Source organism: Symsagittifera roscoffensis, chromosome 3 (genome assembly GCF_963678635.1).
Source record: "Symsagittifera roscoffensis chromosome 3, txSymRosc1.1, whole genome shotgun sequence".
NCBI lineage: Eukaryota > Metazoa > Xenacoelomorpha > Acoela > Convolutidae > Symsagittifera > Symsagittifera roscoffensis.
The window spans coordinates 35,782,520-35,808,004 of record NC_087064.1 but is presented as its reverse complement, the minus strand read 5'-3'; the positions used below and the strand labels follow the sequence as shown (position 1 = coordinate 35,808,004).

Sequence of the window (25,485 nt, the reverse complement as noted above, 5' to 3'; positions counted from 1 at the left end):
TGTAAGAAAGCCAACAGACAAATTGAAAAGAGGCAATGAACGCAAATAAACAGAAAAAAACTTATGACTTCAAAGAAAAATATATGATGAATATATATATGATGAATAAGAAAAAACTGGATCAAAAGATGATTTTTATTCCGCTGGTAAATCTGAAAAATAAAATAAACTTTCGAAATAAGATGTCGATCACATTTCTCGTGACCTTTCAACTATTGCTGTTCTATAGTGGAGTTTGCATTCCTTTCAAAAAGGGAAATGAACTGAACTTCCGAAAGCAAAAGCTCACCGCGAAAAATCGAATTTCAGCGCTAGCAAACAAATTATCACGACCTCTATAAAAATCTTCACTATGTTCATCGAATCTTAATAACTAATTAGCGCATGACTCGCACCTACGGTGCTTCAAATAGAATGTTGAACAAGAAAAAACCTGCTAAAATATTTGCACAACAACAACGTTTAGTACAACCGTAAATTTAAACTGGGCCCATCTATTAGGATTTGGTTTTCCATTTCATTAAGTGAACAGTTTAAAAAGTTATCTTTTGGGTTATTTTTCACCCATATATTCATATCCCTAAAACTAATGAGGTTTCTCAGTTTTGTGTCACTTAAAACTCCAAAAAGGACCCTAAAAATCCGACACTATACTCATGCTCCTTTCATATATTTTTTTAAATTCTGATATCAATCAAATTTTTATTGAAAAACTACTGGAAGTATCATATCTCGTTAACCAAATCTGAGATGTTCAACACAAAGCCAGGAGTTTCGTCGCAGCACACCAGAATGCATAGTTAAAAATTCAAGTTTTTTCAGTTTTCAAAATCTGAGTTTTTCAAAGAAAAAAATTTAAAAAGCATAAACAAATGCGTCTAGCAATAAGTAAAAAAAAAACAAATGCGTCTAGCGATTTTGAACATAAATTACCGAAAACTTTAAGTTGATTTAATTCTGATTTGAAAGGACTTCAGGCTTGCTTGTTCTTCAGTTTTCAAATGAAATCGCTATCTTTAAAAGAAGGGCTGGAACCCAATGAGAAAAAAATTGAAAAATTAAATGTGAAAAAACTCAAAAAAAATGAGCTATTTTATCTGCACCAAAAAGAATGCGATAGATACATTTAAACATCCTGTAGGAAGTTCGTCGCAGCACACCACAATACAAAGTTGAATATTTCAAGTTTTGTCAGTTTTCAAAATCTGAGTTTTTTAAAGAAAAAATTTTAAAAAGCAAAAAATACTCTGCTCTTAAAAGATTTTGATCAGTCATATTTGGAGGCCACATATGCAATCTGCGAGTGTAACGTGAAAGCAACCCACTATGAGACAGAATTTCAAGTTGTTATTTTTTTCAAATCTAAGTTTTTTGAAAAATAAAAAAACTATAAGAAACAATTCCTCTTGAAAACCATAGGGATTTGAGCCGTCAAATTTGATTGGCAGAAACGCACCCTCAAAAAGTACCTTGAGAGCACTCCTCCATGGGTCTTGAAACTTTCTTGTTCTTAATTTTGTTTTTCACATCTAAACGTTTTGAAAAAAAAATTAAAAATCAGAAAAAACGCTATATCTCGAAAACCAGAAAGATTTGAGTTTTTATACTTCGTGGCCAGATTTGCAACTCTTGAGAGTACCCTGATAGCACACCACCATTGGGTTCAGTTTTTTTCATGTGTTTCAAGTATTTAAAAAAAATGAAAAAATAATAAAAAACGCCTGATCTCGAAAACCAAAAGGAATTGAGCAGAAGGACCCTGATAGCACACCACCATAGGGTTAAGTTTTTTTCATGTGTTTCAAGTATTTTAAAAAAAAATGAAAAAAAAATAAAAAACGCCTGATCTCGAAAACCAAAAGGAATTGAGCAGAAGAATTTGGAGACCACATTTGCAACTCCTGAGAGTACCCTGATAGCACCCCATCATAGGTTTGACTTTTTCATGTTTTTAGTGTTTTTTAATTTAAATTCAAGTTTTTCTTTTTAAAAAAATTGAAAAAAAAAACACGCCATATCTCGACAGCCAAACATATTTGAGCGGTCACATTTAGAGAGCTGAATTGCAACCCAAATTGTACCCTGAGAGCACTCAGCCATAGTGTTAAGAAATTTAAGTTTTTAAAGAAAAAATTGTAAAAAAACGCCATATCCTGAAAAACAGAAAGACTTGAGCAGTCATACTTGGACGCTAAATTTGCAACCCCTTGAGTGTACCCTGAAAACTCCTTACTATAGGGTTGAGAATTTAAGTTCGATTAGTTTTTTCCAATCTAAATTTTTTGAAAAAATCATAAACACCATATCTCGAAAACCGAAAATACTAGAGCAGTCATACTTGGACACAGTACTTGCAACGCCTGAGTGTACCCTCACAGCATCCCACTTCAGGAATGAGAATTTCAAATTTAGTTGAAGCAAAATGTGAAACAATTACTTCGATAGTTTTACGTTGCAAATAAAGAACAAGTTTTACGTTGCAAGTTTAAGGTTGCATTCGCGCTCCAACAGAAATTAAAACGTCGACTTGAGAAAACAATTCAACCCTTCTTATACATTTCCAAGTTAAATTTTTTGAGCATTACAATCCACGATATAGCTCAAACGTGCAAGAATTCTTTCGTTAAAAATGCAAAAAACAAAACGTTGAATAAGCTTCGTCAACATAGGGACATTTTAAACATGTGTCACCTGAAACTTAAATTAAATCATAGACAGATAGATAAACTGTAAGAAAAAATTTAAACGGATTTGCAATAATATTGGGAAAAAGTGGCGTATTTTTTGATGTTACAAACTGCGCCTATAAAAAACCAAAAAAAATCCCAGCTACGTACTAATTTTTTGAATGGAGAACCTTCGTTAATCAGATTCATCTCGAATTCCGCAGAGGATTTTAAACTCGGATCAATTCTGACTTCTATGAAACAACTTTTTTCTATTAAAAAAACCAACAGATGGTTAGAAAAGTTGGGACACCATGAGAAATAAATGGAGATTCAAAACGCATAAGTTGTCTTTCTGCTGATTCAAACTGAGGGTTTTCTATTTTGGGGGTAGATTTTTTTTCTAATAATCTGCACTTGTAAGAAATTTCAACTGCTACGCAATTTCAAACAAAAATTTGAACATGCTTCATAAATCTTGTATGAAGATGACATAGAGACTAACTTTGATTTAAACATCAGACATTTTAAGGAAACAAAATAGCTGAAAAAGCACACTTAAGACTTGGAATTTCGACTCACTGAAAACGCGACGTATTACTCGATCTTCAACAGCCAAAAAATTGCCTATATTGAAAACAATAACTCCATAAAAGCAGTAGTCATAGCCAAATAATTACCTCAAGTGCAGTCCTCAAATAATTACCTCAAAAACTTTTGCAACCAAACGAAATGATACCAGACAGTTTGTAATAGTTAATTGAGCAATCAATTAAAGCAAAATTTCTGCACCGCTGCATTAGACTTCTTTTGATTCACGCGGTTCAAGTCCGATATTCTATCGCAAACTCTATCTTGTGTTTCTTAGGGCCATTCATCGATTAACTATATAGCTTTTTGCCAGATCCTTAAAGAGTTCTCCTGAAAAACAGTTTTATTAGCTATTAAATACATGTTTATGTATACCGCTCTCCTAATTAAATACCTTCACTTTCTCGATTTGAAAATGAAATCCACATCAATAACATTTTCATCCGCTGGAAATAGAGAAAAATTAAATCAACTTTAGAAACTAAAACTGGACACAGAGAAGCAGAGCTTCGCACCACTTGCAAGGTAGAAAAAATGTATGTCCACGAACCAATTAAAAATTAGGTTGAATAAGTGTTGGAAAATTATTTTGAAAAATAAACAAGCAACAAAACTAGTTTGGCTCCAGCTGACGTTTTAAAACTGCCACCTATGCAGAACACGCAATGAAACTGTTTGTAATCATGAAAAAAATCACCAAAAACAAATTTGATGAAAAAGCTCTGACAAAAACAAGTTTTAAAAAAAGAAAGTTGAACCTAACCTCAATCGAAAAAAACTCAATTAAAGTAATAATGATCAAAAAAGACTGCTTATCATTGAACCATTTTAAAAAAATGAATGAGTCCGGAAAAGTATCAATATTATCTGGTTGTTAAAAAGAATTGAATAGAATATTCTTTTTTAAATTGACAACGAAAAAACTTAAAACCAAAAAAATTATTTTTTATTACAATTTTTCTTCATATTGGAACTACTTTAAACTTAAAGAATACAGCAAGTTAATCAGGAAAGTTAGCAGACAGTTGCTCACGTTGAAAGAGTTAAACAACAAATGCGTCTAGCGATTTTGAACATAAATTACCAAAAACTTTGAGTTGATTTATTTCTGATTTGAAAGGACTTCAGGCTTGCTTGTTCTTCATTTTTCGAATGAAATTGCAATCTTCAAAAAAAGGGGTTAGAATCCAATGAGAAAACAATTGAAAAATCGGTGTCGAAAAACTCAAAAAAAAATAATGAGCTACTTTATCTGCACCAAAAAAGAATGCGATAGAGCTTCGCACCACTTGCAAGGTAGAAAAAATGTATGTCCACGAACCAATTAAAAATTAGGTTGCATAAGTGTTCGAAAATTATTTTGAAACTTAAACAAGCAACAAAACTAGTTTGACTCCAGCTGACGTTTTAAAACTGCCAGCTATGCAGAACACACGCAATGAAACTGTTTGTAAACCTGAAAAAACTCAACAAAAACAAACTTGATGAAAAAAGTCGGACAAAAACAATTTAAAAAAAAAAGAAAGTTGAACCTAACCTCAATCGAAAAAACTCAATGAGAAAAAAATTGAAAAATCTAGTGTTGAAAAACTCAAAAAAAACTAATGAGCTATTTTATCTGCACAAAAAAAGAATGCGATAGATACAACTAATCAAACAAATAAAAACAATATAAGTTTGAACCAATTCTGTTACTTCAACTTTAAAAAAAAGAAATGAAAAAAAAAAATTGAAAAATTTTTTATGTTTATTTGTTTTCTTTTTTTGAGAGTCTAGAAGGCTGATTTATGTTTTTCTTAAAATTCATACTAGAAATCAGTCGCTATCGCAAAAAAAACAAAAGAATGTTAAAAGAAAAAAAAACATTCGGAAAATAAGCCGACAAAATTAAAGCCGACCCCTTCCAGCGCAGAAAATCTACCGAACAATTTCGACACAGAAAAAAGACTCTTAACAGGAACCCAAAACCTAACATGCAACTACTACACACTACACTAACCATGGTGTTATTGAAACGATTACCATTTCATCTTTTCTGTGAACAAAGTTCTTTACGGAAAAAAAAGTCTAGTAACCGTTTGCAATACCCGTAACAATGACATTTTCCGCGACCTTCACAGTTTACTGGTTGATAGTGGAGTTTCCGTTCCTTTTGACAATGAAAATGACCTGAATTTTAAATGAACTCAAAAGTCTCACCGCGAAAAGCCTGGAGCGTGAGAAAATTGAAAACTTTCCCAAAACAATTATCACGACCTATATAAGAGTTTTCACTATGTCCATTGACTCTTAAACCAAGATGATCTAAATAAGTCAGCGCAACTTTGTCAGCAGTTAAAATTGACATCCTTTGATCAGCAAATCAACTTTATCTGGTAAGCTGGTCAACTGTTATTTTCTGCTGGCTATCTTAAATTTAACTAGAGAAATAATTCCTGATTCTAGAACAATCCTGGAAAAAAAACACAACTTAGAGTTGTCACAAAAAAACCTAATGCTTTCTGGGGCAAATGGAGTTAAACAAATCAATTTTCTTGTGTAAACACCTTCAAAACCATGTTTCTACAGTAAGCAATTTTAAAAAAGATTTCAGAAGTTTCGCGCACATCAATTATTATGCCTAAGTAAACAAAGCTCTCTAAAAATTTATTTTTTATTCAACTTCACTTGTTTATCCTCCAGTGCATAGACAACGTGGGAAAGGGAAATTTATGTCATTTACCTTTGCTTTCGGTCACGCTAGGTCCGGCATGCTCTTCTTCATCGTCAAGGTCTCCCTTTTTCTTATTCTTTTTCTTCCCTTTCTTTGATTTTGTCTCTAACTCCTCTTCAAAGTCAATGGTCTCTGAAACAAAAATTAAGAATTTGAACAAAAATCGCGAGCACCAAAGTTAAGTGATTTAATGGGAAGCAGCGCTAAAATTTACAAGGGACTAAAATTTCTGAATTTACTCTAGTGATCGGATGTGAAGTTGACTGAAATCCGAAAACTAGACCAAACTTATTTAGATTGATCATAAAATGAAACAAGTTGTTAATTTGAAAATACATAAGTTTTATCCTTAACAATCAACACAAAAAACTAGAACTGCACCTGCTTCTTTGGGCTCAGCTGCAGGCTCGTCTCGCTTTTTACTCGATACATTTGAATCATCTTGCGGCTGTTCATTTTCATTCACTTCTCCGGTGTCATCTTCGAAGAAATAATCATCGAATCCTTCGAATTTGTTCTTTTTCTTGCTCGCCTTAGCTGCCTTCTTGGAAGCCCCTTTGGATTCCGATTCATCGTCTTCTGAGGGTTCTAAAAATCAGATCAGTCAACATGGAAAACTGTTACGTCGCCACCTACAAGCCCACGTTTGTCTATTGCTGAGAACTTTAGCAATTGTCGTTGAATGAGAAAACAATTGTCATTTTTGCCGAGTACCAAAAAAATACGCCCGAGTTTTGTTCGATTTCAGCTTTGACGACAAAATTTGGCCTTTCGAGTGATGCACATAAAAAAGCTCGTTTCATCGTGTTTCTGATAAATTTGCTGATGGCTGTCAAAAAGTTGGAGAACTGAAAAATCTCTAACCGATAAAAACATCCAAATGTACTCTGCTTGCTCAGAACCTATTTGATTCCGTTTAGTTCACATCTCGATTTTTTCAAGGGCAAACAACAATTTATGTTTTCTGACTTAACGTGGCGTTGCTTGCTGTTAGCTGAGATCCATATACATTCATTGCCAAAAAAGTTGATAAAACCAGGTCTGAAGCAACGAAATACTAACTTGAATCATCATTATTTGCTGACTGCTCGCCGTTCACTTGAGCAGTGACTTCTCCTTCGTTCTCCTCTCCAAAAAAATAGTCTTCGTCGAAGTTTTTCTTCTTGTTCTTTTTAGGAGGCATGTCTTAAATCCGACCGAACTGTTCGAACAACTAGCTGATATAGAACTACTATTACAACTAATACGACAGTTTGATATTAAATAATCCAATATGTTCAATTTTTCAGGATTCAATTGTGGCAGTGATCTCAAAACTAAGTCAGTTTTTGATGGTTTTTTCCTCTCTTGTAAAAGATGTGTTTCCCAATTAGATGTTTCTTTTCTATTAAAAGAACTCTTGATTCGGTGTCTGCAAACCACGGTCATGAAAAAGCTGCTTGTTTTCGGATACGGCGCGTTAAAGAGATTAGGTTTCTTGCAATGTTTTCTGAAGGATCCTTCAAATACTCTCTTCCTTTTTTAGTATCGAATCGGATTTCGAGCTTGCGATTTATTATCGCGTTTTTGCAATCAAAACTAAAATAAAAGCGAAAACATAACGGGTATTTTGTTGCATCGCAGCTTTTAAATCTTTAACAAGATTTCCTCAAGACGCATATGTAAAAATTAATATGGAAGGTGTAACAAAAAGGTTAAATTAGTTGGCGGGTAAATTCCGAAAGCAATACTTTCTTTAACAAACTTTATTCTGGTAGATTATCATAAACTGCACAGCGCAAACTTCATGAAAGCGTAAAATGACATCACTGTCTACGTTTAAAATAACAACTAAATAGTCAGTTTAAATTTAGCACTATCAATAAACAAAGCAAATATCATCATTCTTAATTTGATATTCGTCAGTTTCATCAATAAACATTGCCAACAGACAGTTGGAAAAGAGTCAATGAACGCAAGGAAACAAAAGAAAAAAATGACTAGTTTTTTGAAAAAAGGTCTTTCGAATTTCAATCAACTAAAAAATAATATAGCCTTAACGCTCTTTGATTTTCAAGCGCAATTGCGCTCTTTTTGATAAAATTGCGTTTTTTTAATAATTGGAGCTTTTTTGATAAAATTAACCCAATATGAGAAAACTGGATCAATAGGTTTAGTTTTTTTGCTGAAAATCTTAAAGATTAAATTCCACTTTCGAAACTAGAAATCGATCACGTTTTTTCGCACCATTTTGATTTTTATAACCTTCAACGTTTTGCCTACCTTCTATCAAATGAATTTAAATTGAACTCAAAAATTCCACATTTGATTAAGGACATTCATATGAGCATTTATAAGTATGAATGCACTTCTTTTTTATTTAACTTTTCCTAAAACGAAAAAAAATCATCACGACTTGTTAAGAGTCTGAACTACGTTCATCGACTCTTAAAAATGTCACTTAACAAAACCTTTTCAACTAAGAACTATCATTTCAGATTTAAACAAAAATAATCAAAAATTTTCAAAAATACGGTTTTAAAATTACTAAAGCTAAGTGAGAACACAACACAATTTTTAAATAAATAATCATCAATCAAAGCACATCAACGCAACATATGTTGAATTCATGCTAGTCTTCACTCATAGCTCCCAAATCCAGACCGTCTAGAATCTTTTGAGTGAGTGACTTGTACTGCCAAGTATCACCCGCCACGCGCTTTCTCAAAATTCCAAATTGCTTCAGTCTTGACACTACCACGACCTCTAATGTGAACTTTAGTTTGACCTGACCTTTCTTATCGTAGGACTTGCAGGACACAGTGTACAACTTCAGTTTAGTCTCCAGTCTTTCCTCTCGACAGGCTCTGTGCACCTCGTGCAGCAAAAACGCAGCTGACGAACAGTTCTCAACTACAAAATTCAAATTGAGTTAGCACTTAAAAAAAATTGAAGGGTAAAAAGTTTGAAGAATTTTTAGTTCAGTTTTTGCACAGAGGCGAAGTGATACACGCCAATTATGACGCATTAGCAGTACCAGTCAATTTGAAAAAAAAAAGAAATTTACCAACTAACATGCCTCAATTTATAGAGCAGTCTATGGAGCAGTAATAATATGAGAAAATTGAAGGCAATGAAAATACAATGATTTTTTTTTTAATTTGAGATGTTTTTGTGAAAATCACCCCCCCCCTACACGCCATATCAAGAACAAAATGATACATTTCGCTCCTAGTTACAATCAAATTACGGCAAATAAGCTTCCTTCAACCCCAATTTGGAATGATTTCTATGATTAAACCTCCGCTTACGCGTTAATAGCGCAAAATATATCGCGCGTTAATTGTACCAAATTGCTCAAAATGGCAATTTTTAAACCCCTATCTATAACTTTACGAAAAATGATCACAGGTAAAATATCTTTCGAAATTTAAGCTCAGAACAACAATACTTTTTGAATGATATTTTAAAAATTCCGTCAAAAATGGCTAGTTAAAAAGTCTAAATTTGCCTGAAGAAAAAAAACCACCCGAGCATAAATATTCCATTACTTTCGTTACGAAGGTCGGAACAATAATAGTCTGTGTTAACATCCTTTACAGTGGCTGTACTTAATAGCTGGTTATTGATCAAAATGAACACATTTTATCGCAACAATATTTGCGTCGCAACAATATTTACGACTTAAGTAGGAAAAAAAGATAGTTCATACTATAACACAAGCATTGCATGTTTAATTAAAACTGGCCAATCAGTTAATCTTTAGAATTTAGACAATTACAATTTTTGTTCCTCAAAAACCTAGAAATTAGGTCAATCCGGTTTTTTCGCGTCATAGTTTGCCTTCCTTTATTTAAAGGAATTTGAAATCAAACACACGAGCTAATAAATTGGAGAAATACACACTTAATGCTACGTTGCCAAAGCAACGCGTATGCCTCGGCCCACCAGACAAACTGGCGCGTTTCTTCGGAGTCAACAGGTCGACCAGCTTATCGATATTGTCTTCAATGGAAGCCAGTCTACTGCTGGGTCGCCTCAGAGCTCCAAATTCCACCATCTTATGGCGTCCAGGCGTGTCAAGAACATCACACGAGTGGGTTCTATGAGGCGAGAAGCTGCTGCCCGGATGATCGAGCGACATCTTCCTTGAGTTTTTACTCTCCTTACAGAAGGACGATTCTATTCCTATGGTGGTATCTGGGTCTTCTGATTTGCTATGTTTCGGAGTTCTATTTATTTTAAAAGTAGCCAATTTCAGATTTTTCCTCAAACTTCCATGCACGCTGTTATTGAATATGGGTGTCCTGTCGACCAAAGCTTTTCTGTCGCCTTTAACTGGCGTTGATAAATCTGTCAGTTGTGAGTTGGCAATGTTTACGGGTTCGAATACGTCATCAATAAGCGCTGAGCTTTCCATTCCTGAGTTGGTGCTGTAATGACCACATGAAGGTGATCTTGGCACTGTTGTGTGAGTCATTCGGTTAGATACTGATCTGACTTTCTTCAAAACGCCTTCCAATGGTTCATGGCGCTGCTTTTTCTTCAGCAACACCTACACAAAAAAATTTGTAGGCAAATAATTAAAAACAATGAGTTACGTTTCCAATGAGCTAGAAAACAGTAGAAACAGCAAAACGCGGCACGCCTGCTCGTAGTTCACAAAACACTATCAATAAATTTTTGCTGCAAAAGTGTTCATAAAAAAAAATGTTGACACCCAGGACAGAAATTTTAAAAAGTATTGAAAAAAAAAATTGTTAAAACCCAGGACAGAAATTTTAATCGTCGTCTAAATTTTGTCGTCTAAAAAGGGAAACTTTCATCCGTAAACGCATGTAAATTGTAATTATTGCTGTTTATTGAAAAAATACTAGCCTGGTAAATTGCGAGGAAGCTGTCATAGTTCCACTCAGACAACTTCAGCTTCACATCTCTCCTGCTGACGTTGAAAAAGTGGGCCATGTGACCAACCACGTCTTCGTCGAACTCGTACTTGGAAAACGAAGGCCACAACATTCGCATCGGCCCAAAGTGAGCCCTGAACAAAACATCGATTGTGAGCTTCGCAGAAACAGCTAACTTATATTTTTCAAATAACTTTTATAATGATATTAAGCTCATTATGCATGCATTCTCTAGGCACTTCATTGATCAAGACCCAAAAACTTTTCTATGACGATTGAGATCAAAGCCTCGCTAGTCAAATATCTCACTAAAGGCCAATTGTTAAAATAAACTCCGCTGTTTCAAAAAATTGGGATTCAAAGCTAGCTGTTGTTAACTTACCGGGTTAGCCATGGATCTTCAATCAGCTCATTGATTTCTATTCTCTCTTTAGGATTTGTAGTGAGACATCGCTTGATGAGTCTCTTTGCCCCTGCGGAGAGCCAATCGGGTTCCTCGTAATCTCCTAGTTTTATCTTGTCGTACAGACGACTCACGTTCTCGTCTTCGAATGGCAAAAACCCACAGAGCAACGCGTAGAGCAAAATTCCTGCCCAAACAGAACAAAATGGTGTTGTTGTTGTTTTTAGCCCCGAGAGGGCGCGTCCGGCATACTCAATGAGTACTCAGAAACAATTATCGAGGGCATCTAAGGCCATACAACTTGGGTCAATTCCCGTTGAGCCAAAAACAAAAATAGTCATGAAAAACTTTCTGAAATTCTTTAAGTTTACATCAATCCCCACTCCGGATAAAAACCTATTTTTCTATTTACAAAAAACTTTGAAAATAGTCACTAAATAGAAAAGAAAACAATAAATTAGGCCACTTGAAGCTTTTAATTGAAAAAAAAAGAAAAGATCGAGTTAGTAAAATTAAAAATTACAGGAATGAGTCAAGTGAATCAGCAAAAATCATGCAAATGAAAACTGTTTGAAAAACAACAAAAATCAGAGATGTTTCAAAAATGTGGCCGGATTCGAACATTAGGCGAAAAAAAAAGAAAACATAGCCAGATATATTCAAATTACAAATAACAGAAATTAACGCAGAGGCGAAGCAAAGCTTCGCATCACTTTCGATTCAATGCAAGCACAGCATTGCAAGCTAGCGAATAGAACATTTTTTGTATTTACTGAGCGGCCACTAAGCCGATTACAAGTATTTACTCGCCTTTTGAGCGAAAAACAAAACAATGCCATAAACTGTCAAAATAATAGAGCACTTCTGTTTTAAAATCTTGCAACACAATCAACTTGAAACTTTCAAGAACATAAACAACTTTCTGCCTTTGACGCTAAACAAAAATAGGCAATGAAACAAAAAGCATTTAGGCCAAAAAAGCTTTCAAAAAAACAAATAGGTAAACCAAGGAAAATATACAACGTAAGAGCTATTAATTTTACAAATTGCGAGAGTAAATCAAAAACAACTAGCGTGCAAGGCACTTCCGGTGCTTTAAACAGATCAGTGAACGACAAAGTCATTTATTTAAGATAATTATGACAGAAACAACAAAATGAATGCAACCGTAACAATAGACGGCGGACTCCAACAACGCTTTCGATTTCAAAACGGAACGATAAAAACAATTTCAAGGAAAAACTATTGGCTCAAGCATTTTGATTTTTGAAAATCTTTCATGACTGACGCCCTTTTGATAAAAAATATTTCCAATTCGACACAGAGGCAAACCTGAGCTTCGCTGAATTCCACTGAATTCAAGCTAGAAAATAAAAAAAAGATATATTTCATCTTCGAATAAAATTGCCCGATGAAGCAACCAAGCCGACAAAGCATAAGCAGACAAAGCATTTCATAAATAATGATAAAAACAAGATGCAGTCGGGACACAAACCCCAGGCCATAAAATACACAGGCAACCGCATTAACGCGTTACCTCTAGGCCAAAAGGGAACGAGCCTGGAAGTTGTTTAAGGATCTATAAAACAACAAATAGAAAGCAAACTTTCTAAAAATATTTATAACGAAAGTTGTTTAGAGAGGAAAAAATCTAGTTCCTGATTACAAGACACTTGCTCTCCCCAGTATAACCAAGTGATGTTGCAACGAAAACATCAAAACGACCAAACATCAGAGGGCGAACACTAGGCAAGTATGTTTTTGAAACTGAATATGTTGTTTGAAAAATATAAATAAAACTAACTTACGGATCAAAATAAAAATATAGCCAGCAGATAGTTGGTAACAAGACAATGAAAGCAAGTAAACAGAAAAAAAAATACGAATTTACTTTTGACGATGGCCTTGAAGCTCTTTGAATTTTTGCAACAACTTGTGATACAAACTTTTTTGATAAAAATTAATCCTATCAATAGGTAAAAATAGGTAAAATAGAAAACCGGATCAATAGGTAAAAATTTTATTACGTTGTGAAACTCGATATTTTAACTCCACATTCGAGACTAGAAATCGATCACGTTTTCCGTGACCTATACACTTTTGCTGATCGATAGTGGAGTTTGCCTTCATTTTAACAAAAGAAATGAACTGAACTTAGTAAAAAAGGAAAATTACAAATAACAAATTGCAAATAACAGAAATTAACGCAGAGGCGAAGCAAAGCTTCGCATCACTTTCGATTCAATGCAAGCACAGCATTGCAAGCTAGCGAATAGAATATTTTTTGTATTTACTGAGCGGCCACTAAGCCGATTACAAGTATTTACTCGCCTTTTGAGCGAAAAACAAAACAATGCCATAAACTGTCAAAAAAATAGAGCACTTCTCTTTTAAAATCTTGCAACACAATCAACCTGAAACTTTCAAGAACATTAAAAACTTTCTGCCTTTGACGCTAAACAAAAATAGGCAATGAAACAAAAAGCATTTAGGCCAAAAAAGCTTTAAAAAAAACAAATAGGTAAACCAAGGAAAATATACAACGTAAGAGCTATTAATTTTACAAATTGCGGGAGTAAATCAAAAACAACTAGCGTGCAAGGCACTTCCGGTGCTTGAAACAGATCAGTGAACGAATAAGTTATTTATAGAAGATAATTATGACAGAAACAACAAAATGAATGCAACCGTAACAATAGACGGCGGACTCCAACAACGCTTTCGATTTCAGAACGGAACGATAAAAACAATTTCAAGGAAAACTATTGGCTCAAGCACTTTGATTTTTGAAAGTCTTTCATGACTGACGCTCTTTTGATAAAAAATATTTCCAATTCGACACAGAGGCAAACCTGAGCTTCGCTGAATTCCACTGAATTCAAGCTAGAAAATAAAAAAAGATATATTTCATCTTCGAATAAATCTGCCTGATGAAGCAACCAAGCCGACAAAGCTTAAGCAAACAAAGATATTTTAACTCCACATTCGAGACTAGAAATCGATCACGTTTTCCGTGACCTATACACTTTTGCTGTTCGATAGTGGAGTTTGCCTTCATTTTAACGAAAGAAATGAACTGAACTTAGTAAAAAAGGAAAAGTCAAACCTCAAAAAATCAAATTTAATCTGAACAAAATTTAAGACTTTCAATGAAAAAATTTTTAAAAAATCATCTCGACCTACACTAATGAACAAAATTAAACGCAAATTTACTTTTATACTCTCAAAAATGGCTTTTTTCAAGGTCCATTTTGGACAAGATTTATTGGGAATTCCACAAAAACTTTTACATCGACCTGCTGCGCATGATCTAAACTACACTCTCTGAACGTTTCAATTTTTGATTTGGATCACTTACCAGTTTTCTCCAGGTCTAGAAATATGCCAGTTTTCACTATTTGTAATAGGTTTTTCTAACACAGTGAAATTATAGGAAACAACAGAGCTTAGGCAAGTTAACACACTCAACAATAAAATTTACTCGTTTAAAATGTTTCACATTGCATGATCAGCTTTAACTAATCCGCTTATTCAAAAAGTGTTCACTCCCATAGAAACCTCATGACAAATGGTAAAAACTGGCATATTTTCAGACCTGGAAAAAATGTTAAGTGAATCAAATCAGAATTGAAACTTTCAGAGAGTGTAGTTTAGATCATTTGCAGCAGGTCGATGAAAAAATTCTGGTGAAATTTCAAATAAAAGTCTAAAATGGTTCTTGACAAAAGACATTTTAGAGAGTAAAACCCTAAAACTGCGTTTAGATTTATGCACTAGTGTATTAAAGAGTCTGAACTACGTGAATCGACTCTTAACAAGAAGTATCAAAATAACATTTTGACAAGCAAAAATATGATCGATAACTCAACCAGGGAAAACCTGAAAAGTGAATGAGTAAAACTCTGAGTCTACAAAATTTCTCAAGTGACGCACGCCAATTATGAGTCTACATAAAAGCTAAGTGACGCAAGCCAATTATGACGCATTTGCAGTACCAGACTATTTGAAAAATATTCATATATATACCCAGTAACCTTCCTCAATTTATAGAGCAGACGCATTTTAACTAGTATGTGAAAACGTTCATAAAAACATCCAACCTTGCCCAGGTTCGCACCCTCTTATTTTGCTGCGGGTCTCCTTCCCTACCTCTACACTACAGATCTATGATACTTTAAAGGTAAAAAGCTGCTAGAGGACCAGCCAAAGCTGGAGGTACCTGTTTGATATTTTTCGAATTTCTGGTACTGATGCGGGATGAAGTAAGTTATTTAAAAAATTTAAGCATTGAGCTTCACCTGAAACCTTGGTTATTGCTCTATTAAAAAATGAGTGAACATTTTTTTGTAATTCTGGAATTTTCCCAGAAACATTTTTCTTGCTCAAACTTCAATGCGTAGCAGTTAAGGCACGGAGGCTTCTTACAACCTATTGCCTTGATTAAACCTTTGATCAGATTGAGTTGTTTTCGGGATATCAAAAGTTTAAAACGGACAAGAAATCAAAACATTGACTTTTCTGAAGGCCATAACGTTTTTTTTTGTTAGAAAAATTGAACGTGAGCACTTACACAGAGATCCCTTTCTCTCTTCATGAACCCAATATCTCAAATTCGGGAAGTTTGAGAAAAATTTCAAAAAAACAGTACAAAATTCGAATTTTCGAAGGTCACAACTTTTTGTGTACTAAAACTTGGGCGTAACCACTAAAACAGGGGAGCTCCCCACAATCCTTCTGTTCGATTTAAACTAAAATCTCAGATTTCGTTGGTAGTTTTTGTGAAAAGTTTCAAAACATGGTCAAAAAATCAAAAAAATGACTATTTTGATGACCATAACATTTTGTGTAAAAAAATGGGCCTAACCGCTTATGCAGGAGAGCTTCTTACAGCCTGTTGTATCCAATAACCCAAAATCTCAGATTTGGGTACGTAGTTTTCGAGAAAACAAAAAAACCCAAGCCCTAACCCCTACACACTTTTTCGAAGGCTGTAGAAAGCGGCGTAAGGCAGAAAAAGACTAGGGGAGTATGCAGGCAAACAGGGGAGTGACCGGAATCTCCATTAGTACCACTCTTGAAATTCGGTAGAGTGGATTTTGAGAAAAACGAAAAATTTCCAAAGCGTCTCAAAAAAACGATCCCATACATTGTCATAATACTTTTGCGACTTAGGTTGGAAAAAAAAGATAGTTCATACTATAACACAAGCTTTGCTTGTGTAAACAAAGCTAAAAAAATCCAGAAATTTTTCTAAATTTTAGAAAGCGGCGTAAGGTAGAAAGAGACTAGGGGAGTATGCAGGCAAACAGGGGAGTGACCGGAATCGCCATTAGTACCACTCTTGAAATTCGGTAGAGTGGATTTTGAGAAAAACGAAAAATTTCCAAAGCGTCTCAAAAAAACGATCCCATACATTGTCATAATACCTTTGCGACTTAGGTTGGAAAAAAAGATAGTTCATACTATAACACAAGCTTTGCTTGTGTAAACAAAGCTAAAAAAAAATCCAGAAATTTTTCTAAATTTTAGAAAGCGGCGTAAGGTAGAAAGAGACTAGGGGAGTATGCAGGCAAACAGGGGAGTGACCGGAATCGCCATTAGTACCACTCTTGAAATTCGGTAGAGTGGACTTTGAGAAAAACGAAAAATTTCCAAAGCGTCTCAAAACAAACGATCCCATACATTGTCATAATACCTTTGCGACTTAGGTTGGAAAAAAAGATAGTTCATACTATAACACAAGCTTTGCTTGTGTAAACAAAGCTAAAGAAAAAATCCAGAAATTTTTTATGTTTTTTTTTCTAGTTTTATATGAAAAGCCGGACAGTTTAATGTGAAACAAATATATTTATCACAGTTGAATGAATATCACCTGATCCAAATCAGAATCAGAAAAAGGCACTCCAGAATCCGGAGGTAAAAAAAAACCGACAACCAATTAGCAGAAAATAAACGACAACCAATTAGCAGAAACTTTTGTCATCACCACCAGAAAAACTCACACTGCAAGCATCCAAGAGCCCAATATAGGCAGTACATGTAGATAGTACACGAGATGAGCAAACTTACCATCTCTAATTTTTGCCATTGTCAACAAAGTTTTAAGGAAAAAAAGACTAAACTACCGGGTGAGCTTGAACTACAGCGAATGCTACGCCTATTCAGTCACAAAATTTTTGAAAACGCTTTTTACCTAATGACCAAATATCTGCTTCCGTGCCCAGGTAAGCTTTGCCCGAGACGAGCTCGGGAGCAGCATAAGCAGGCGAGCCACAACATGTGTCAAGAGGTGTCTTGAGCCCAGCATCCGGAAAAGCACATAGACCAAAATCGATCAACTTTATAGTTTTGTCTGAATCCAGCAAAATATTTTCCGGTTTCAGGTCCCGATGACAATATCCTGAAACAAACTTAATTTTGAAACAGATATCTGCCTCAGACTTGGCCATTCTGGTAGTCATAATCAAAAAATAGTAAGCCAACCTCTTCCATGAATGTAATATACTGCACAGAGGATCTGCCGAAAAAAGAAGGTGGCCTCCCATTCGTCTAATCTGTCTTTGTTAACAATATGGTCAAATAACTCGCCTCCACCGCAATATTCAAGCACTATAAACAACTAAAACAGATCTCTCCTTAAAAATCATAATAGAAAGTTATTATTGCGACGATATTTATAAGTCAGAATTTACTTTATTAGGAGTGTCAAATACTTCAATCAGCCTCGCGATGTTATGATGAACAAGGCTTTTCAGTGCTTCGATCTCCAATAGAACTCTCGGAAGGTCTTTACCAATGCTGTTTTTGTCGACTATTTTTATTGCAACTTTTTCTTGTGTCAACAAATGAATTCCAAGTTTTACTTTGGCAAAGCCTCCACTGCCTATCGTTTCTTTCAGACTGTAGAACTCGAGGAGTTCCGAGTAATCTTCCGCGGGCATTTCCTAGTCTGAATACACAAAACCTTAGGTCTACAGCAACCCAAAAAGCTGACGAAAACAGGCCACAAATTTATAACCTGTAATGAGACAAACGAAAAAAATGCTCCCCAAATTCCACCCAAAGTCCAAGCTGGATTTATCTCAATTTGTACTTATTCTAATATTAAATCACAATTGACAGCAGTACGTTTGGAACCCATACGTACCGGAACCCATATACAATCATTCACTTGGCTAGGTCCAAACTCTTGTAGACTTTTTAGTTATAATTTTGCATGGAGCTTTTTTTCTTTAAAGGTAATCAGAAGGTCAAAAGGGTAATCAGAAGGTAATCAGAGGTTACAGTCAGGAGTCCCTTCATCACATATTCCAGTCAAAATCCTTGGAATTTTCTAGATATGGAAGTAGTAGTAGTACAAGACTTAATTGCACTAAAAGGCACTAAATATCAAGACATCATTTACAGAACTATCGGTTTAAATTTTCATCATAGTCCACTTTAACAAACTTGACAAAGCATTTCTTTAACAGTCGGGAAAAGGAAGCAGGGGTGTCAAAATTCAAATTAGACGTGTTGAGGTGCAGAAAATTGGCGTAACGTACTGCTCTTGGAATGAAGAATTTGTCGGTATGTCGTTTCTTTGTGACTGGCTCCTGAAACAACATCTTCTCGTAGTTTCTCAAGGCATATCGTGTTTGGGGTTTCATAGATATGTAATCCCAGATAGGAAAATCTACTTGGCCTGAGGGAAGTGATGATAATGATAACAGAAGATGACAAGTGTTGATGTCCTTTTCAAGTAAAATCGATCCGGGTTGCGTTTCTTCTATAAAAACACGCAACTCGACACGAGAAAATATGAATATACAAGTGTTACAAATAAAAAATTTCGTCGAAAGATAATTTGTCATTTGTTTTTTCGAGTACGCAAGCGGCGTTCGCAATCTGTATTGCCAGGGATATTCTCTGTTTTAAAAAGCTGCCTACTCTGGGTTCCTCAGTGCATATGCTTAGGTTCTTACAAAGCTTGCTCAAAAAAAAATTGTGCTGGGGCCGGCCGCGCCCTGAATCTCAAAAGCTAGCTGTTGAAAACCATATCCATCATCTACAAGATCTTTATACTTGTCATTTTTTCGCTCTGCCGCTTCAGCGGCAGCCGTACCAGGGTTACAAACAGACCCGGCATTGATCCTACAAGGGGCCAAGGAGTCTACTACCGTTACATCCCACAAGAGCTGCTTATCAACAGCCCATGGAACGAGCATCAAAAATGTGACATTCGACCAGAATGTGAAAAATGCAATCTCTGCAGAATTCGAATTTTTAGCAGCGAGCCTTCCGGATTGGTGATTATTAAGAACTAAGAACGTTATTGGAACGATTGGCCAGACGGTGAGGGCTGGAATATTCTGGTATTTTAAAATTTCAAAAATTCGAATTATGACGTCATATTTCTGAGAAACGTCAGAAACGGCCATTTTGGTTAAAACAAGAAAGAAAAACAGAACAACATTAGCTGCGCTAACAACAACTACGAAATCGAGATTGGAAAACGACAACGAGTTACAGAGTAACAGACAACACTCCGAGTTGCAACTATTGTGCCGCTACAATAGTTGCAAGGCCGTTGCGAACAACGGTGAAGGGTGAAAGACGGCCCAATGTTGACCCGATGTTAGAAAGACCACTGAAAAGTACTGGCTTGGTAGAGACGGTGAAAAGCATGCAAAGCTCTGTTTAGACATTAGCCAGTCGTCTTAAGACTTAGTTTTGTCTTCCGTCGATATGTATCTTCCGGGCGAATGTTACATAGATGTTTTTATGGCGCTCCTGGGTGTTATTCTTTTTAACATCATGACCGGCGGAACCGTTAACGAGCACTCCGCGCAGAGCGGATGCTCACATTAGCGCCCTTAATAGGCCTAAACCGCCGGGGCGGAAGGGTAGTTCGGAACGCGGAAGCCTTCCGGATTGCCGTGAAGAGCTTTTTAACTTAGTTAAGACCGAAAATTCACGAACCAGGAAGGGTGGGGGGAATCGCGAACCCCTCGTCCCCTGTGTGGTTTGTGACCAAAAACACTTAAAGAAATATGTAAAACCAAACAAAAAGTAGTATAGTACCCAAGAAAAACAAAAAACAAAAAAAAATAACCGAAAAAACCAAAAACAGTAAAAAAGTTAAAAAAAATCAGTAGAAATCATCCCCCCAGACAAGATGTGATCCGACCCCCCCGTTTGTTGTTGATAGATATATTGTTGTTGCAAGCATTTATATCAGTCAGGATCGTTACGATCAGTTTGTAGCCCGTTTGTGAGGCTTGTACTGTAGGGTTATTTGAGCATTTAAGCACGTTAATGATAAATTGCGCTCAATCCGGAAGGGTCAGCTGATTTGCGCTCAATTCGGAAGGGTCTTGGGAGAAGACTGATCCAGCAAGCAGTACAAGGAGCAACAAGAAGAGGCTCAACGACAACAACAATCGACTGTTGGGTATCGTTACCAAGTTTTGTATCCCTTTTGGTACAAAAATTAAGATAGTAATCTGTGGGGGGCTCGACAGTGCTGCACTGTAGTGACCCTTCACCGAACTGCGAATATCCGAGTTAAGCACCTTAATTCGGATATTAGACAAACCCGGAGGGGTATAGAATTACTACTATTATTAATTATATAGCCTATATTAATAGTCTTATATCGTTTTTCAGTCAAAAACAACGAAAACAGACCGGTTTTTAGGGTCAAAATAGCGATATTTTGATCCCCCCACAAGTCGCGATTTTTGAGATATCGATATTCTTTGAAAAGGAAAAAAGCACTAAGTTAGTGTGTTACATCGTAACTGCACTACCATAATAGAGAGAACCGGTCAAGTTTAGTTCGAAAGTGGTTGGAACTATTTTGGTACCGAAAACCGAAATTTCGTGATTTTTGAGAAAACGAAACACTATAAATTTAGAAAATTTTTTGAAATTTTTGAGTTACAACAGTAAAAATAGTTGTTCGAACAACGTCCACTGGTGAATCTACAAGTTTTAAAATCCGCTACCCGAAAGCCTTCGGGTTGCAGAGAAATCGAACTTAACGTGTTTGATTTGGTGGATTCATCAATCCGGAGTGGTGCAGGTAGCATAGTTTTTCGCAAATTTTTTCAGCAAAAGCGTTTTAGATCGGGTCTTTTACATTGAACTAGAAGAGTATAGGCCTTTTGAGCTCGGATCAATAATTTTTAGGTCGAAAGGACCTGATTTGCGGAAAAAGTTAGGCGGAACCTATAAGAGTTTAGAAAAAAGACGTTTTGGTTAATAACTTTGGAACTACTGGGCATATCGAGTTGATCTTGGTACCAATAGATCAGAAATTAGCTGAGCTTACTGATAGGGACAAAAGTTTTTCGGAAAAGTAAGCGTGAAATTTTTTTGAGATTGTTTTTAGCAAATTCCTCAATTTGGAAGGGTACACCCTTCACGTTTTACAAATTTTTTTTAGAAAAGCCCTTATACCCCTACCAAAAGGTAATAGCGGTTGAATAAAGTAACTTTAGGCTGTTCTAGACGAAAAGGGAAGGCTAAAGGCACAGCAAAAGCTTAAGCGAGCCGAAGTTAAGCGAGCGATAAGACCCTTCACCGTTTGTGTGAATTGTCAAATAAGAGGCCTAACTTCAATCCGGAAGGGTCTAGGAAAGTAGTGCACACCCTTCCTAGTTAATTGAAAGAGCAAAATTGCATCGGAGAACGTATCCGGAGGGGTATAAGTTGAAAGAAGGAAATCTCCGAAAAGCTACTTTTCCCAATCCGGAGGGGTCAAATTTTTTTTAAAGTTAGGAGGGGTCCGAATCCGGAGGGGTCTTATAGTTGCTAATTCGGAGGGGTCCAAATCCGGAGGGGTCTTATATTAACAAACTCAGAGGGGTCCCAATCCGGAGGGGTCTAGATTCTGCCAGTCCGGAAGGGTCCTATTTGTGCCAACCCGGAGGGGTATTATTTTATTAAAGGACTTAGGTAGGCGAAAGAAAGACTAAAGTGAGAGGTATTAGGTTATTATTACACAGGCTAGGGATCAGTGACTGCACTGGTAACTTGCCTTTCAATAAGAACCAGACCAAAACAAAACAGGTCCGAACTCGGATATTCGCGACACTAAATCTAAATTAAAAAGAGCGTGATTCATTGGTGTGGATTGTAACATAATACGTTTTTGGGAAAAGTGACTGCCCTGAGGATTTTAGTAGGTCTAGCTCGGGCAGTCCGAAGGCAGATAGGTAACACAGTACTCGGTGGGTGCAATAGACGCCCACTTGAGAAAATTACTCCTTTCAAAGTTTTGTCTGTTTGGTGCAGCACCGAGCAGGGAAAGCTTTTTCTTTAAAAGACAGGTTCGACTATTGTACTGCGACCGACTAAGAGTACATTACACATACGTTTTTTTTTCATAGAAGTATTCATAGTTTGACATTAAATATATATATTTTGTTTTTTGATTTTAAATCAACATAAACTGTGCTTGATTGGGTAGTGAGTACACTATCTTTTAAATTGACTGATAACATCATATTGTGCTAGTTTTCAAATCTTACCACCGATAATCGGTTAGTGTGAATAAATTTTATACAAACTGTACTCTGATAACATACAGGGATTCGTGGTCACTATTTAATAGAATCTTGTAAAAATTATTGTGTTGTGTCATTATTATTGTTAATAAAACTATAAGGTCTCTAGCAATCGAGTTAAGTATAGGCATTAAAAAGTGACAAATAGAGAATGAGTCTAGACAAGTCAAGGATACCAAAACGAGGTAATAGCTCTAGGAAATTCATACCTGAAAAGCAAAGAAAAACGATGACCGATCCTTTTGTGGATTGGATCAAGCGATCCCGGTCCGATAAAGGGGAGACGGTTTCAGGCAGAATGGTTGAAACGAGAAGTCAGAAGACCTCAGAAGAGCGGAAAGAACTGTTAGAAGTGGAGGTCAATACGGACCATACCATGAACGACAACCAGGAAGTAAATGGACTGGAAGGGAGAGGCAGAAGGCTGGCGAGTGAATCTACTCCGGTAGAACAAGGCCATGATTTTGCCACTTCCACCGGGACATTGGATCGAGAGGAGATGTCGGAACTGTCCGACATCTCAACTGAAGTAGCGGCAACTAGAAGATCTCCGACAGACAACACTATGATGGCAGGAGGAACTGGGAAACAAACAACGTCATCATCATTCTCAGAAAGAATGAAGAACACCTTCGGAAACATCTTTCCATTCAGCATGGGAGGAGGAGCAGGAAACGACGGTGAATCCCAGGAGGAAGAGGATGAAGAGGAGCAAGGGGACTTTGGATCTCAAGTCAGCCTCAATAGTTCGATCCAGGAAAATGAGGCACACGTCGGAAGAGAGACTGGAATCATGGACAAATTTGGTGTAGTGACAACGATAAGCAAAGAGGCAAACACAACGGGCCAGTCAAAAGACTTCGCGATTAGGACAAGTTCAGAGCCACAAACTGGAGAGAGTAGAACCAGAGGGCTAGGCAACCCGTTAGCGGATCCTGAAATAGATAATGAAAAGACGTCGAGGCAGAGAGTTAAGGCCCGGATCTCGACCAGCACGAAGCTACCTGGGACCGACAGGGTTACACCACCACTAGTGACGCCACTCGTGGATAACGGGGCAGCACTAGAGAAAGCCTTAAACAACATAGTGGACAGTTTAGGAGAACAAAACGAGCAGATGTCAATAAGGATGAGTGAACTAGAAAGGGCAGTCCACATTGAAAGAGAGAGTCTGCAGGAAGAAATAAACCGCAACAGACAAGAAGTTAACAGGAGCGAAAAACGCTTGAAAGAAAGAACGGACGAACATATGGCGAGGAAATTGTCGCGAATGACAAGAGAGGCGGAACAGCGAGAGTTACGCTTAAGAGACGACATGGAGAAGTTAAGAATTCAACAAGAGCAGTCTCTTGGGACTCTTGACACAAAGATAGACGCGATGATGGAGAAGCGAACTCAGGCTATCATGGATAGGTTGGACGGGCTACTAAGCAGCAAGAGTGGACCAAAAGAAGGAGAACCGAACTCGGGAGGTCCCAGCAAGGAACCGAGGGTGAACTTCAATGAACATCAAAAGAGGAAGAAGTATGGATCCACTAGAGGCAGGGGCAGTTCAACCGGCTATGCCACAAGGGGTAATGGAACATGGGGCCCGAACAGTAGAGCAAGTTCAACGGGGAACAGACAAACCTCTAACGAACGACCAACGCAAGGCACACATGCGACTGGGAGAAGTGATTCCGGCAACAGGGGGCATGCAAGCCCGAAGAGGAGTCATGTGGGCCAAGCGGGAAACACTCACGGTGATTCGGATTGCAGGGATGCACCGCACACAGAGCCTTCAACGAGGTGTGAGGACACTCAAGCAGGACACTCAAGGGATGCTACGGCAATGGCCACAGCATTTGAACCCCTAAACAGGTCTTTGGAGACATTCCTGACAAGGTTATCAAGAACCAATGAACGCAGTGAGAAGTCCAGAAGAGTCTTTAAGAAACCAAGATGCTACAAAGACGAATCTGATGGCTGTATTGATACCTGGATAGAGGTAATGAAGCTGCATTTCGAGGAAGAGGACTTGTCGGAGAGACAGGAATGCAGTGCGCTCACCAGCAATTTAGAAGGGACAGCCCTGAACTGTGTCATGGCCAAGAAGCAATATCAACGTGACACTGCTGAGAAAATCTTCGAAATCTTGTTAAACCGTTTTGGATCAGGGGTGCAGGGGCACCAGGCGATGATGCGCTTTGAGAAACGGAGGCAACGAGAAGATGAAACGATAGACAAGTTTCTCGATGATTTGGAAATGCTGAGGAGACGCAGCCAACCGGACGAGTCAAACCGAAGGATGAACTTGGCCGTAGCCTCGAAATTTATCGATGGTGTGAAGAATGATGATTTTCGTACGATGCTAGCAACGCATTACACACCACTATCAACCAATGCGCCAACACCGGAGGAGTTGAGGCTCAAATCAAAAGAGTATCTTTTGTTGAAACCTCCTTCGAGATCTGGATATTACAAGAACAATTATGGCAATTTTAACAACGGACCAGCAAACCAAGGGAACAATTGGTACAAACCGAGGGATGATATGGACAAGAGACGCTCTTGTGCTAATTGCAGTTCAACGGACCATCATGTGTCAGCATGCCCAGCTTACAAACAAGGCATGAAAGCGATAGGCTTTAGCCTCGAGGACGAAGATGCGTCAGAGTTTGACCATGAGGATTTC

General features: G+C 36.9%; 3 protein-coding genes across 3 annotated transcripts in view; 1 reads left to right on the top strand and 2 right to left on the bottom strand.

Annotated features, from left to right (window-relative positions):
* Positions 1–7,952, bottom strand: part of LOC134841196 (eukaryotic translation initiation factor 5B-like) — a gene marked incomplete in the record, with an annotated part of 18,694 nt that extends 10,742 nt beyond the window's left edge. Inside the window, 3 exon segments of the mRNA XM_063857023.1 lie at positions 5,980–6,102; positions 6,352–6,558; positions 7,033–7,952. Of these exon segments, the coding sequence (XP_063713093.1) occupies positions 5,980–6,102; positions 6,352–6,558; positions 7,033–7,153 (451 nt within the window).
* Positions 1–25,485, top strand: part of LOC134842175 (WD repeat-containing protein 62-like) — a 323,070-nt gene that overhangs the window by 14,549 nt on the left and 283,036 nt on the right. The window lies entirely within an intron of this gene.
* On the bottom strand, positions 8,319–18,212 carry LOC134842230 (maternal embryonic leucine zipper kinase-like). The gene is made up of 7 exons (XM_063858473.1): positions 17,952–18,212; positions 17,743–17,878; positions 17,453–17,659; positions 11,239–11,446; positions 10,828–10,990; positions 9,856–10,504; positions 8,319–8,862 (listed from the first exon to the last, which is right to left on the bottom strand). The coding sequence occupies exons 1-7, from the start codon at positions 18,198–18,200 to the stop codon at positions 8,582–8,584; spliced, it is 1,893 nt and encodes a 630-aa protein (XP_063714543.1). The 5' UTR covers positions 18,201–18,212; the 3' UTR covers positions 8,319–8,581.